At 36.2% G+C, this 14893-nt stretch overlaps 1 protein-coding gene across 16 annotated transcripts in view; it reads right to left on the bottom strand.

Moving 5' to 3' along the window:
- The window catches only part of Gphn (gephyrin), a 460638-nt gene that overhangs the window by 333776 nt on the left and 111969 nt on the right, over window positions 1–14893 (bottom strand). For all 16 annotated transcript variants that reach the window (XM_029484276.2, XM_085830493.1, XM_029484278.2 and 13 more), the window contains exon 2: window positions 7156–7234. In XM_029484276.2, the coding sequence (XP_029340136.1) occupies window positions 7156–7234 (79 nt within the window). The remainder of the gene's footprint in view (window positions 1–7155; window positions 7235–14893) is intronic.

Here is a 14893-nt window from a genome sequence, read left to right as displayed (position 1 = left end):
AAACACCATTTTTCATGTTTAAGAGATATATACAGAGAAATACAAGTATTTTGTCTAATTTTTGTTTAACATAAACTTAACATTGAATCATTCATAATATGTAAGATCAAAATATATATAATTAGTATGTTGTGCCCTCCACAGGTACCTCACTTAAATGATATACAGATATATATGCAGGCAAAAATGCATATGAAATAAATACATAAATTTCTAAAGATTTATAAAAGAAGTTCAAAACACAAATGGGATAACTGTTTTGTCTCAAGCACAGTGTACAGTTACAACTGTTTGGAAGTAAAAATAAATTAAGCTATATAAAGAATGCAACTGACAGAGAACACACATGGTATGTACTCACTGATAAAGGGATGTTAGCCCAGAAGCTCTGCCAGTGCCTGACAAATACGGAGGTGGATGCTTTCAGCCAACCATTGGATTGAACACAGGGGCCCCAATGGAGGAGTCAGAGAAAGGACTGAAGGAGCTGAAGGGGTTTGTAGCCCCATAGGAGGGACAATATGAACCAACCAGTAACCCCAGAGTTTACAGGGACTAAACCACCAACCAAAGAGTATACATGAACAGGGTTCCATACCCAAATAGTGCTGAGAGAGAGAAAGAGAGAGAGAGAGAGAGAGAGAGAGAGAGAGAGAGAGAGAGAGAGAGAGAGAGAGAGAGAGAGAGACTGAGACTCCCAGGAGTGCCCACAAGCCTGTGAGCCCAGGTAGGACCACCACTGCTACTAGGAGGAACCTGCCCAAAACCTTCAGGACACAGGAACTGAGGAAATGAAGGGGACAAGAGTCTTCCTATTTCTGTCTGTGCCTGGAGCTGGTCTTCTGCCACAGAGCTCCACACCCAAACAGCACCAGGAGAGAATAATCCTCCCAGAAGTGTGGACAGGTCTGTGAACAAAGGTAGAACCACCACTGCTGCTCAGACGAACCTGCCCGGAACCCTCAGGACACAGGAACTTGCCTGGGACAGGAGTCTTCCTGTTTCTATCTGCACCCAGAGCTGATCCTGTGCCACAGAGCTACATACACAAATACCACCAGGAAAGAGTTGATATCCCAGGAGTGCCTACACACTTGTGAGCACAGGTAAGACCACCACTTCTCTTTCAAATTCCTGGTCCAAGAGGGATGCTCCCAGAGTCATCAGAACACAGGATCAGGTATGGACAGAATCCTTCTGGTTTCTCTCTGCACCCCAGAGCTGAACATGTACCACAGCTCTCCATATCTAAATTCCTCCCGGAGAGAACTGGTCTTCCAGGAATGCTGACACACAGGCTTGCAGGATGAACCAGCCACAGTCAGAGACAGCAAGACCAGCTAACACAAGAGATAACCAGATGGCGAAAGGCAAGCGCAAGAACGTAAGGAGAACTTAAAAGGCTACTTGGGGTCAGAACCCAGTTCTCCAACCACAGCCAACCCTGGTTACCCCAACATACCAGAAAAGCAAGACTCTGACTTAAAATCACATCTCATGATGATGATAGAGGACATAAATAACTCCCTTAAAAAAACACAGGAGAACACAGGTAAACAGATAGAAGACCTTAAAGAGGAAACACAAAAATCCCTTAAAGAATTACAAGAAAACACAACAAACAGGTGAAGGAATTGAACAAAATCATTCAGGATCCAAAAATGCAAATAGGAACAATAAAGAAATCATATAGGTAGACAACCCTGGAGTTAGAAAACCTAGGAAAGAGATCAGGAGTCATAGACCCAAGCATCACCAACAGAATACAAGAGATAGAAGAGAGAATCTCAGGTGCAGAAGATACCATAGAACACATTGACACAACAGTCAAAGAAAATGAAAAATCCAAGAAGCTCCTAACTCAAAACATCCAGGAAATCCAGGACACAATGAGAAGACTAAACCTAAGGATAATAGTTATAGAAAAGAGTGAAGACTCCAAACTCAAAGGGCCAGTAAATATCTTCAACAAATATATAAAAGAAAACTTCCCTAACCTAAAGGAAGAGATGCACATGAACATACAAGAAGAAGCCTACAGAATGCCAAATAGATTGGACCAGAAAAGAAATTATTCCTGTCACATAATAATCAAAACACCAAATGCACTAAACAAAGAAAGAATATTAAAAGCAGGAAGAGAAAAACGTCAAGTAGCATATAAAGGAAGACCTATCAGAATTACACAAGACTTCTCACCAGAAACTATGAAAGCTAGAAGATCCAGGGCAGAATTCATACGGACCCTAAGAGAACATAAGTGCCAGCCCAAACTACTATAACCAGCAAACTCTTAATTACCATAGATAGAGAAGTCAAGATATTCCATGACAAAACCAAATTTACACATTATCTTTCCACAAATCCAGCCCTACAAAGGATAATAATGGGAAAACTCAAACACAAGGAGGGAAATTATACCCTAGAAAAAGCAAGAAAGTAATCCTTTAACAAACCTAAAAGAAGATGGCTACAAGAACAGAATCCCAACTCTAACAACAAAAATTCCACCTATAACAACAAAAATATCAGGAAGCAACAATCACTATTCCTTAATATCTCTAAACATCAATGGCCTCAATTCCCCAGTAAAAAGACATAGACAAAGAGACTGGATATGTAAACAGGACCCAGCATTTTGCTGCATACAGGAAATGCACCTCAGTGTCAAAGACAGACACTACTTCAGAGTATACGGCTGGAAAAAAAAAATCCAAACAAAGGGTCCCCCAAAACAAGCTGGAGTAGCCACTCTAAAATCAGATAAAAAGGACTTGCAACCAAAAGTCATCAAAATGATAAGTCATACGCATCAAAGGAAAAAATCTACCAAGAAGAACTCTCAATTCTGAACATTTATGCCACAAATATTAGGGTACCCCACATTCATAAAAGAAACTTTACTAAATCTCAAAACGCACATTGTGCCTCACACAATAATAGTGGGAGACTTCAACACCGCACTCTCATCAATGGACAGATCATGGAAACAAAAACTAAAGAGAGACACAGTGAAACTAACAGAAATTATGAACCAAATGTACTTAACAGATATCTATAGAATACTTTATCCTAAAACAAAAGAATATACCTTCTTCTCAGCACCTCATGGTACCTTCTTCAAAACTGACCATATAATGGATCACCAATAAAGCCTCAATAGGGATAAGAAGATTGAAATAATCCCATGCCTCCTATCAGATCACCATGGATTAAGGCTGGTCTTCAATAGCAACAAAATCAACAGAAATCCCACATACACAGGGATGCTGCACAATGCTCTACTCAATGATAGATAACTTAGTCAAGGAAGAAATTAAGAAAAAATTAAAGACAATTTAGAATTTAATAAAAATGAAGGCACAGCATACCCAAACTTATGGGATACAAAGAAAGCAGTGCCAAGAGGAAAACTCATAGCTCTGAGTGCCTCCAAAGAGAAACTGGAGAGAGCATACACTAGCAGCTTAACAGCACACCTGAAAGCTGCAGAACAAAAAGAAGCAAATACACCCAAGAGGAGTAGATGGCAGGAAATAATCAAACTCAGGGATGAAATCAACCAAGTAGAAACAAAAAGAAATATACAAAGAATCAGCAAAACCAGGAACTGGTTCTTTGAGAATCATCAACAAGATAGACAAACCCTTAGCCAGACTAACCAAAGGGCACAGATTCAGAATCCAAATTAACAAAATCAGAAATGAAAAGGCAGACATAATAACAGAAAATGAAGAAACTCCAATTTTTAAAAAATGGATCATATTATAAAAGGCTATATTCAACAAAATTGGAAAATCTGGATGAAATGGATAATTATCTAGACAGATACCAGGTACCAAAGTTAAATAAGGATCAGATAAACCATCTAAACAGTCCCATAACCCCTAAAGAAATAGAAGTAATCATTAAAAGCCTTCCAACCAAAAAAAGCCCAAGACCAGAGGGGTTTAGTGCAGAATTCTATCAGACCTTTAAGAAGACCTAATACCAATACTCTTCAAACTATTCCACAAAATAGAAACAGAAGGAACACAACACAATTCATTCTATAAAACCAAAATTATAATCATACCTAAAACAAAAAGACCCAACAAAGAAACAGAACTTCAGACCAATTTTACTTACAAATATTGATGTAAAATTACTCAATAAAATTCTCGCAAACCGAATTCAAGAACACATCAAAATGATCATCCAACATTATCAAGTAGGCTTCATCTCACGAGTGCATGGATAGTTCAATATACAGAAATTCATTAACGTAATCCACTATATAAACAAACTCACCTCCCCCCCAAAAACAAACAAACAAACAAACAAAGACAACCCCACATGATCATTTCATCATATGCTGAAAAAGCACTTGACAAAATTCAACACCCCTTCAGGATAAAAGTCTTGGAAAGATCAGGAATTCAAGGCCCATAACTAAATATAGTAAAAGCAATATACAGCAAAACACTAGCCAACATAAAACTAAATGGAGAGAAACTTGAAACAATCCCACTTAAAATCAGGGACTAGTCAAGGCTGCCCACTCTCTACCTACCTATTCAATATAGTACTGGAAGTCCTAGCCAGAGCAATTAGATAAGAAAAGGAGGCCAAAGGGATACAAATTGGAAAGGAAGAAGTAAAAATATCACTATTTGCAGATGATATGATAGTAAATTTAAGTTACCCCCAAAATTCCAGAGAACTTCTAAACTTGATAAACAACTTCAGCTAAGTGGCTGGATATAAAATTAACTGAAACAAATTGGTAGCCTTCCTATACTCAAAGGATAAAGAGGCTAACAAAGAAATTAGGGAAACGACACCCATCACAATTGTCACAAATAATATAAAATAACTTGGTGTGTATTTTGGTGCAACCAAGCAAGTAAAAGATCTGTATGACCTGAACTTCAAGTCTTTGAAGAAAGAAATCGAAGATCTCAGCAGATGAAAAGATCTCCCAGGCTCATGAATTGGCAGAATTAATATAGTAAAAATGGCCATCTTGCAAAAAGCAATCTACAGACATCAAAATTCCAACTCAATTCTTCATAGAGTTAGAAAGAGCAATTTGAAAAATATGGACCCCAATTGAGGGGTTAGAGAAAGGACTGAAAGAGCTGAAGGGGTTTGCAACCCCAAAGGAATAACAACAATATCAACCAACCAGAGCTCCCAGGGACTAAACCACCATCCAAAGAATATACATGGAAGGACCCATGGCTCCAGCTGCATATGTAGCACAGGATGGCCTTATCTGGCATCAATGGAAGGAGACCATTGATCCTGGCAAGGCTCAATGCCCCAGAATAGGGGAAGGCCAGGGTGGGGAGGTGGGAGTGGGTGAGTGAATGGGGTAGCAACCTCATAGAAGCAGGGTGGGATGGGGTTTTCCAGAGGGGAAACTGGGAAAGTGGATAACATTTGAAACATAAATAAATAAAATATTCAATTAGACAAAAACCAATATGTATTACTCTATTTAAAGACAGAAAAAGTTAAATTATTTCCCATGTAGTATAATTTCTTAATTGACTGAAAATAATTTACAGACAGATATGTTATTAATGGAAATATAACATCAAACTAAACTTAAGCCTTTTCACAGAATTGAGACACTAAAACTAAAAAGGCCTTATCATGTAATAGAATTTGACAAATTATATATATAGCACAGTACATAACATTAAATTTTTCCTCAGAAATAGAAGCCAAACTATGAAAATATTTATTTATTTATTTATTTAGAAATTTAGTATGCATACAAATTAGTTATTCAAACAGATACATTAATCAGCTAAAATAAGTGTCTAATCCTTCTTGGTTTTACTTTTAACACCTACAAAATGGAGATATACAAAAATCACCCTGAGAAAAAGAGACTATTAGATGTCACTTCATCTTAATCTTACCACAAGTCAAACTTTGCTCCCATGAATGGAAGTTAGAAACAAGACAAAATAATCCTGCCAGGTTTGGAATGTTCTCATATTTCTTTTGTACCATGGCATCCCTTCTTGACCATGTTCAAATAATAGTTCATCCAGTTCAGTGTAGTCCTGTAATTTGTTATAGCGAAATGGATGTAAAGTTGTGGACACATTATCTATGTCTCTATAATTTCAGGGTACTATCACATTAAATCTATAGTATGACATTGTCTCTTTGGGTTATGCTTTTTTGAACGTATTGTTAGATGAACATAAAATTCAAAAACGTAATGAAATTAAGAGATAATTAATTACATGTTAGAATTATAATAAAATATATGCTTATAAGAAATGGAATTGAAATGCAATGCAAACAACAAATAACAATTTAAAGAACAGGAAGGAACATAGTGGGTTTTGATCCATGACATTTAGGAGGCAGAGGCAAGAAGATCATGATTTGGAGGCAGGCTCAGGCTATAGATGACTTGCAAGCATCTTTTTTTTTTTTTTTTTTTTTTGGTTTTTCGAGACAGGGTTTCTCTGTGTAGCCTTGGCTGGCCTGGAACTCACTTGTAGACCAGGCTGGACTCGAACTCAGAAATCCGCCTGCCTCTGCCTCGAGTGCTGGGATTAAAGGCATGCGCCACCACGCCCAGCTACTTGCAAGCATCTTAACAAACAAACAAACAAACAAACAAACAAAAAATACTAAAAGCCACAAAACTCCAAACTTGCTATGGTATGCAGTTTTCTAATATAGAAGGTTAAATGTGGTCTAATACATTTAAGTATATATAGTTATTACAAATATTTAAGATTTTTTAGGAATAAATAGTTATCATAAATGAGATATTCAAGAAACTTAAAATAGATGTAAGCAAATTTACATTCATCTCCACAAACAAATCAAATTAGTAAGTAATTCCTTTGACAACTATCTACTTCTACACTGCTGTTACCAGTTATGAATATTTTGAAAGTCAATTTTTCAGGATGACACCATCTTTCCTGAAGTTTGCTAAATTTTTTCATATAAATAAATATAAATACAAATGAAATATATATATATATATATATACACACACACACATATATGTTACATAAGATTTCACTATATGCAACATTACCAGAAAAAGTTAAAATTAGCTGTGAAAACTATTTTTTAAATAAACACAAAACTAAAAATTTAAATTATACTTGGTGATGGAAAACAAATACTCACAAAGAAGGATCTTGGACAAGATCTTTTAGATTTATCCCACTGCGGTCTTCTGCAAGATTCCTGAAGCAGCTATCACTCACTAAACAAGAAAAGGAGAAAGAAAAATTAATTTTTGATTATGTTTTATCATAGTTAGTTTTTGCTAAATGTAATTTTAAATAAAATTTATCCTTTATATTTCTTTCCTAAATATCAGCATTAATTTTTTTGCATTTTAACTTGAGAAAAACATGTTAATAATCAGCAGTATTTCAATAAAGCTAACATTTCAATGACAAGTAGCTAATTAAAACAGTGACCTTATATAAACATGACATATAAGGGAATTAAAATGAAGAAATTCTATTCTTACTTCTAGAAGATTAATTTACTGATACACAGTGGCAAAGCCCTGATACTACAATACCTAATATAAAAGAGACAATAACACTGCTATCCCTGCTATCACATTTGTTTGAAATAGGAGCGACCAATGAAAATAAAAAGAATAAAATGGACTAGTAGAATAGAAATAGCTTCTCTAGTAATTTCAATGTGTTGATTTCTTTTTTTATTTCCAAGAATTTTTACCATATGTTTTTTTATATGTGTACAAAAAAAAATCAAGAGATTATTTGGGCAAAGGAAAACCATTACAGCTCTTGAAAGAGGCCAGGTGGACAGACTAAAAGCTGTAACAGTTCAAACGATTGAGTTTTGGAGGACAATTGGCTTCTCCTCTGATTAATTTAGAATTAAAGTAATAGCACTTTTATGTCCATATTTACTGAACCACCCCATAGGTAATACTTAAATATAATAATTTACAAGTATGAGATGGAACATAAAGTTTCAACAACAATCAAGAGAAAAAACAAAAAATATATAGAAGATATAATTTACTTTTTAAATACGAGTCTAAAAAGTATAACAAAACAAAACAACTATTTAACATGAGGCAAAGAAAATTCTCACCATAGTCTAAAATGGAAAAGTTAAAAGAGAATTAAAATCTACCAAAGAAAACTATATAATTTTAGAAATAATATGTATAATATGTGAAATTAAGTAGTTGGTAGGTTTCATATCTACAAAACCTAACATTATTGAACTTAAAAAAGTCATCAGACAAATGTCTAAATGAAAAAGAACAAAGAAGAGATGAAAAGAACAAATTTTAATCATACAGGAATCAAACAGGGAGAGGAAAACAGTTGAGAAGAGAAGAAACACAATACTTTTAAGAAGAATTAAAAACTTCAGAAAATACTTAAAAATTGATTCAAAAGACTAAGTAGACTTAGAAGGAGTAGCAAATACCACACACAAAACAAGAGAGATCTACAATGAGTACTAAGAATGCCATGGGACATTCTTAGACGGAGTGACCACTATTTATGAATAACAAAATGAAGAAATTAGATAAACAACATCTTAAGTAAAGAGATATTAAATCAAGTATGTGCCATTATGCCTGGTTATATTATTTTTTATAAACCCAATGTGGTAAGATGATATTTCATTTATATTTCCACCATGTGGTTCATGCTACTGAGCATTTTTCCATGAATTTGTTATCCTTTTGAGAAATGTTTATTCATATTATTATTCCACCTTATTTTGTATGGGTAGAGTGGGGAAGACACATATCACATATGACCTAGTCAGAGAGTAACTTGCCAGATTGCATTTTCTTTTTCCACTATGTAGGTTCTAGAAATCAAACTCAGGTCACTGACATGGTAGCTAGCACCTCTATACAGAGATACGTCACCAGCCCTATTTAACCATTGTTAGATTATTACAGGGAGCTGTCATTGTAATGTTAAGTATCTATTATTATTCTAAATATCTTCTAAATAATTAAAATGATTAATACAATGAGACAACAAATTGGGTAAATTATATAGACGTTTATATACATTTAAAATCATTGTGTATGTGTATCTGTGTGGTATATGCATATGTGCATTTAGCAGTCAGAGGTCAATATCTGTGTATTCTTTTAATACTCTCAGCCTTACCTATTTTTTGTTTTGGTTTGTTTTATGTTTTTTGAGACAGGCTTTCTCTGGGTAGCTCTGGCTTTCCTGGGACCAGGAACTCAAGAGATCCACCTGCTGCTGCTCTCAAGTGCTAGGGTAAAGGTGTGCTACACTAGTGGGCAAGCACTTCTCTCTGCCTCCAAGGAGCTGAAATTACAGACACTTGTAACCATGTCTTGCTCTTTAAATGGGTGTCTGGGGATACAAATGCAGACTCACATTCATGTGTGGAAAGTATTGTACCAACTGTCTTGAGGTTTCTACTACTGTGACAAAACACCATGATAAAAACTAACTTGGGGAGAAAAGTTTGCTTCATCTTTTGTATCCACAGCACAGTCCATCACAGAAAAATAAGGGCAGAAGCCTAGAGTCAGAAACTAATGCTGAGACCATGAACATACTTACTGGCTTGTAGAGGAATTTTAATCAAGCAACATGGCTACATTGGCAAGGGATCACATCCACAGACCTTGTAGGTCTATGTGATCCAGCCAAATTGACACACCTTTTATCCTTCTGGCTGGAATACAGACATATCTTTAGTATACACCTTTAGTTCCAAACAATAAAGGTAAAGTTAGTCGTAGATGGAAGCAGCCATCTTTAAAAGTGACTTCTAATAGTGGGGAGACAAAGTTATGAATCAGGAATATTTGACAGAATGAGATAGACGCTCAACACAAAAGAGAAAAATCACAGAAAAGAGAGGCAACTAAGAGGGCAGTGAGTTCAACTACTTCAGTGCAGGTCAGCAGAGGCAGTTGGAGTCAGAGAATAAGGAGCCAAAAAATGAGAACAAATTGCCAGGGTTAGTTTGAGGCCAAGCAGAGCAATTCAGTGAGAAGCTGAGAGAAGCCAGATTGAATCAGTCAGCTTGGAGAGAAGTGTGAGCCAGAACAGCTGAGTTGAACCAGCAAGCTAGAGTTCAGAAAGAACTAGAAAGGGTGAGCTTATTGAGCAGCAAGCCTCTAAGATGACTATTACATCAGATGAATAAGTTACTTTTACACTGCTTTGCTCTCCAAGGCTTGCTCAGCCTGCTTTCTTATAACAACCAGGACCACCAGTCCAGGTAAGGCACTACCACAGTGAACTTTCCCCTCCACATAAGTCATTAATTAAAAGAAAAAAAAAAAAGACCATAGGCATGTCTATAGACCAATCTGGTAGGGGCATTTAAAAAAAAAAAATTAAGTTTCCTCTTCCCAAATGACTCTAGCTTGTGTCAACTTGGCATTAAAGTAGCCAGAACATTAATTGTGCTATTATCTCGGGACAGGTATTAATAACCCATAAAAGGGATTTCTTGTTTAATATTGAATGTGTTGAGAATCTCTGGAGTTGGGAAAAGATTTCTTAATATTATGTAGGTTGTCTTTTACTCGTTTAATTGTATGCTTAGGAAGAAGTGTTTTTGATGTTGTTGTTTTGAGCTTGATATTATTCCATTTACCAATTTTTGATTTTGTTTCTTGTACTTTGGGGGACCTATGCAGGGAATCATTCACCTGTACAAATATCTTAAAATATTTCCCTGTTTTTTACCTGAAATTCCAATTTCTCTATTCTTATAGTCTAATACCCCTTGACTAGGGAATGGCATTAGACTCTACGGTGACCATGGTGGGCTGGGTCATCTTACTTGATAAAGTAACTTAAGATAATTCACAACAGACAGGCCTACAAGCCAAACCAATGTAGTCAACCTAGGCAATCCCTCCTCGTCACTCGTTTCCTAAAAGACTCTAGGTTGCCTTAACTTGACAATTAAAGTTAACTGATAAAGGTAAGGGTTGATCTATATTTTGAATATTTTTTTCAGTGGTAGTTCCCCTGGATATTCTTTAAAATAATACTTTTGTTTGTTTTTTATTTTTGTTGAAATCTACGTCAAATTTATTCATTGGTAATTAAATATGCTAAGATTTCTAACACAAGAGCTTCTTTTTAAAAAAAAAAGGAATTTTTCTTTTTTTTCTTTTCTTTTTTTTATTAATTAGGTATTTTCTTCATTTACATTTCCAATGCTACCCCATAAGTTTCCCAAACGCTCCCCCCCACTACCCCCCCAATCCCACTTCTTGGTCCTGGCATTCCCCTGTACTGAGGCATATAAAATTTGCACAGCCAATGGGCTTCTCTTTCCACTGAGGGCCAACCAGGCCATCCTCTGATACATATGCAGTTAGAGACACAAGCTCCTGGGGGTACTGGTTAGTTCATATTGTTGTTCCACCTATAGGGTTGCAGATCCCTTTAGATCCTTGATTACTTTCTCTAACTCCTCCATTGGGAGCCCTGTGATCTATCCAATAGCTGACTGTGAGCACCCACTTCTGTGTTTGCTAGGCCCCGGCATAGTCTCACAGGAGACAGCTATATCTAGGTCCTTTCAGCAAAATCTTGCAAGTACATGCAATGCTGTCAGCATTTGGAAGCTGATTGTGGGATGGATCCCTGGATATGGCAGTCTCTAGATGGTCAATCTTTTCATCTCAGCTCCAAACTTTGTCTCTGTAATTCCTTCCATGAGTGTTTTGTTCCCAATTCTAAGGGGAAAAGTGTCCACACTTTGGTCTTCGTTCTTCTTGAGTTTCATGTGTTTAGCAAATTGTATCTTAAATCTTGGGTATTCTAAGTTTCTGGGCTAATATCCACTTATCAGTGAGTACATATTGTGTGAGTTCTTTTGGGATTGGGTTACCTCACTCAGGATGATGCCCTTCTGGTCCATCCATTTGCCTAGGAATTTCATAAATTCATTCTTTTTAATAGCTGAGTAGTACTCCATTGTGTAAATGTACCACATTTTCTGTATCCATTCCTCTGTTGAGGGGCATCTGGGTTCTTTCCAGCTTATGGCTAGTATAAATAAGGCTTCTATGAACATAGCAGAGCATGTGTCCTTCTTACCAGTTGGGACATCTTCTGGATATATGCCCAGGAGAGGTATTGCAGGATCCTCCTGTAATACTATGTCCAGTTTTCTGAGGAACCGCCAGACTGATTTCCAGAGTGGTTGTACCAGCTTGCAATCCCACCAACAATGGAGGAGTGTTCCTCTTTCTCCACATCCTCGCCAGCATCTGCTGTCACCTGAATTTTTGATTTTAGCCATTCTGACTGGTGTGAGGTGGAATCTCAGGGTTGTTTTGATTTGCATTTATTTCCCTGATGATTAAGGATGCTGAACTTTTTTTCAGGTGTTTCTCAGCCATTCAGTATTCCTCAGGTGAAAATTCTTTTTTTTTAGCTCTGAGCCCCATTTTTTAATGGGGTTATTTGATTTTCTGGAGTCCACCTTCTTGAGTTCTTTATATATATTGGATATGAGTCCCCTATCTGATTTAGGAAAGGTAAAGATCCTTTCCCAATCTGTTGGTGGCCTTTTTGTCTTATTGATGGTGTCTTTTGCCTTGCAGAAGTTTTGCAATTTTATGAGGTCCCATTTGTCCATTCTCCATCTTACAGCACAAGCCATTGCTGTTCTATTCAGGAATTTTCCCCCTGTGCCCATATCTTCGAGGCTTTTCCCTACTTTCTCCTCTATAAGTTTCAGTGTCTCTGGTTTTATGTAGAGTTCCTTAATCCACTTAGATTTGACCTTAGTACAAGGAGATAGGAATGGATCAATTCACATTCTTCTACATGATAACCACCACTTGTGCCAGCACCATTTGTTGAAAATGCTGTCTTTTTTCCACTGGATGGTTTTTGCTCCCTTGTCAAAGATCAATGGACCATAGGTGTGTGGCTTCATTTCTGGGTTTTCAATTCTATTCCATTGGTCTACTTGTCTGTTGCTATACTAGTACCATGCAGTTTTTAATCACACTTGCTCTGTAGTACAGCTTTAGATCAGGCATGGTGATTCCACCAGAGGTTCTTTTATCCTTGAGAAGAGTTTTTGCTATCCTAGGTTTTTTGTTGTTCCAGATGAATTTGCAGATTGCCCTTTCTAATTCGTTGAAGAATTGAGTTGGAATTTTGATGGGGATTGCATTGAATCTGTATATTGCTTTTGGCAAGATAGCCATTCTTACTCTATTGATCCTGCCAATCCATGAGCATGGGAGATCTTTCCATCTTCTGAGATCTTCTTTAATTTCTTTCTTCAGAGACTTGAAGTTCTTATCTTACAGATCTTTCACTTCCTTAGTTAGAGGCACACCAAGGTATTTTATATTATTTGTGACCATTGTGAAGGGTGTTGTTTCCCTAATTTCTTTCTCAGCCTGTTTGTCCTTTGTGTAGAGAAAGGCCATTGACTTGTTTGAGTTAATTTTATATCCAGCTATTTCACTGAAGCTGTTTATCAGGCTGAGGAGTTCTCTGGTGGAATTTTTAGGGTCACTTATATATACTATCATATCATCTGCAAAAAGTGATATTTTGACTTCTTCCTTTCCAATTTGTATCCCATTGATTGCCTTTATTTTCTAATTGCTCTGGCTAGGACTTCAAGTACAATGTTGAATAGGTAGGGAGAAGAGTTAACAGCCTTGTCTAGTCCCTGATTTTAGTGGGATTGTTTCCAGCTTCTCACCATTTATTTTGATGTTGGCTACTGGTTTGATGTAGATTGCTTTTATCCTGTTTAGGTATGGGCCTTGAATTCCTGATCTTTCCAAGACTTTTATCATGAATGGGTGTTGGATTTTGTCAAATGCTTTCTCCACATCTAAGGAGATGATCATGTGGTTTTTGCCTTTGAGTTTTTTTATATACTGGATTACGTTGATGGATTTCCGTATATTAAACCATCCCTGCATTCCTGGAATGAAACCTACTTGGTCTTGATGGATGATTGTTTTGATGTGTTCTTGGATTCGGTTAGTGAGAATTTTATTGAGGATTTTTGCATCGATATTCATAAGGGAAATTGGCCTGAAGTTCCCTATCTTTGTTGGGTCTTTCTGTGGTTTAGGTATCAGAGTAATTGTGGTTTCACAGAATGAGTTGGGTAGAGTACTTTCTACTTCTATTTTGTGCAATAGTTTGTGCAGAACTGGAATGAGATCTTCTTTGAAAGTCTGATAGAACTCAGCCCATCTGGTCCTGGGCTTTTTTTGGTTGGGAGACTATTAATGACTGCTTCTATTTCTTTAGGGGATATAGGACTGTTTAGATCATTAACCTGATTCTGATTTAACTTTGGTGCCTGGTATCTGTCTAGATAATTACCCATTTCATCCACATTTTCCAATTTTGTTGAATATAGCCTAGAACCTTTTCCATTTCATCCAGTTTTGTTGAGTATAGCCTTTTGTAGAAGGATCTGATGATTAGAACAATTCTTTTTAAGTGAGATTCATATATTGGTACTCCCTATTCCTACAAAAAAGATTCTATGTAAAACACATCATAGTTATTTCAATATTTAAAAGTGGGTATTTTCAATAAGACAAAGTTCTAGTACTAAAAAATTTAAATCTAAGTGGAACTACATTATTTTCCTAATTTGAGAGATTCCAATTGTGTTTTTAACCAGTACTGTAAATTCGTAATCTTCCAAAACAATATCTCTGATATACAAGTCAAATTTAATTACATTATTACAAATTAATTACAAAATCAAACTGATTCATCTACCACTAAACCTACATATGAACACCACAAATTTTGAAATGTAGCCTTGGGATAAGACCAAAATCAAACAAATAAATAAACAAACCAAAACAAAATAAAAACAAAAAACAAAAAACCAAAAT

Source organism: Mus caroli, unplaced genomic scaffold (assembly GCF_978045245.1).
Source record: "Mus caroli unplaced genomic scaffold, Mus_caroli_1 scaffold_14, whole genome shotgun sequence".
NCBI classification, from domain to species: Eukaryota; Metazoa; Chordata; class Mammalia; order Rodentia; family Muridae; genus Mus; species Mus caroli.
Note: the sequence above shows the minus strand (reverse complement) of the source record. Positions and strands in the feature narration are given on the sequence as shown.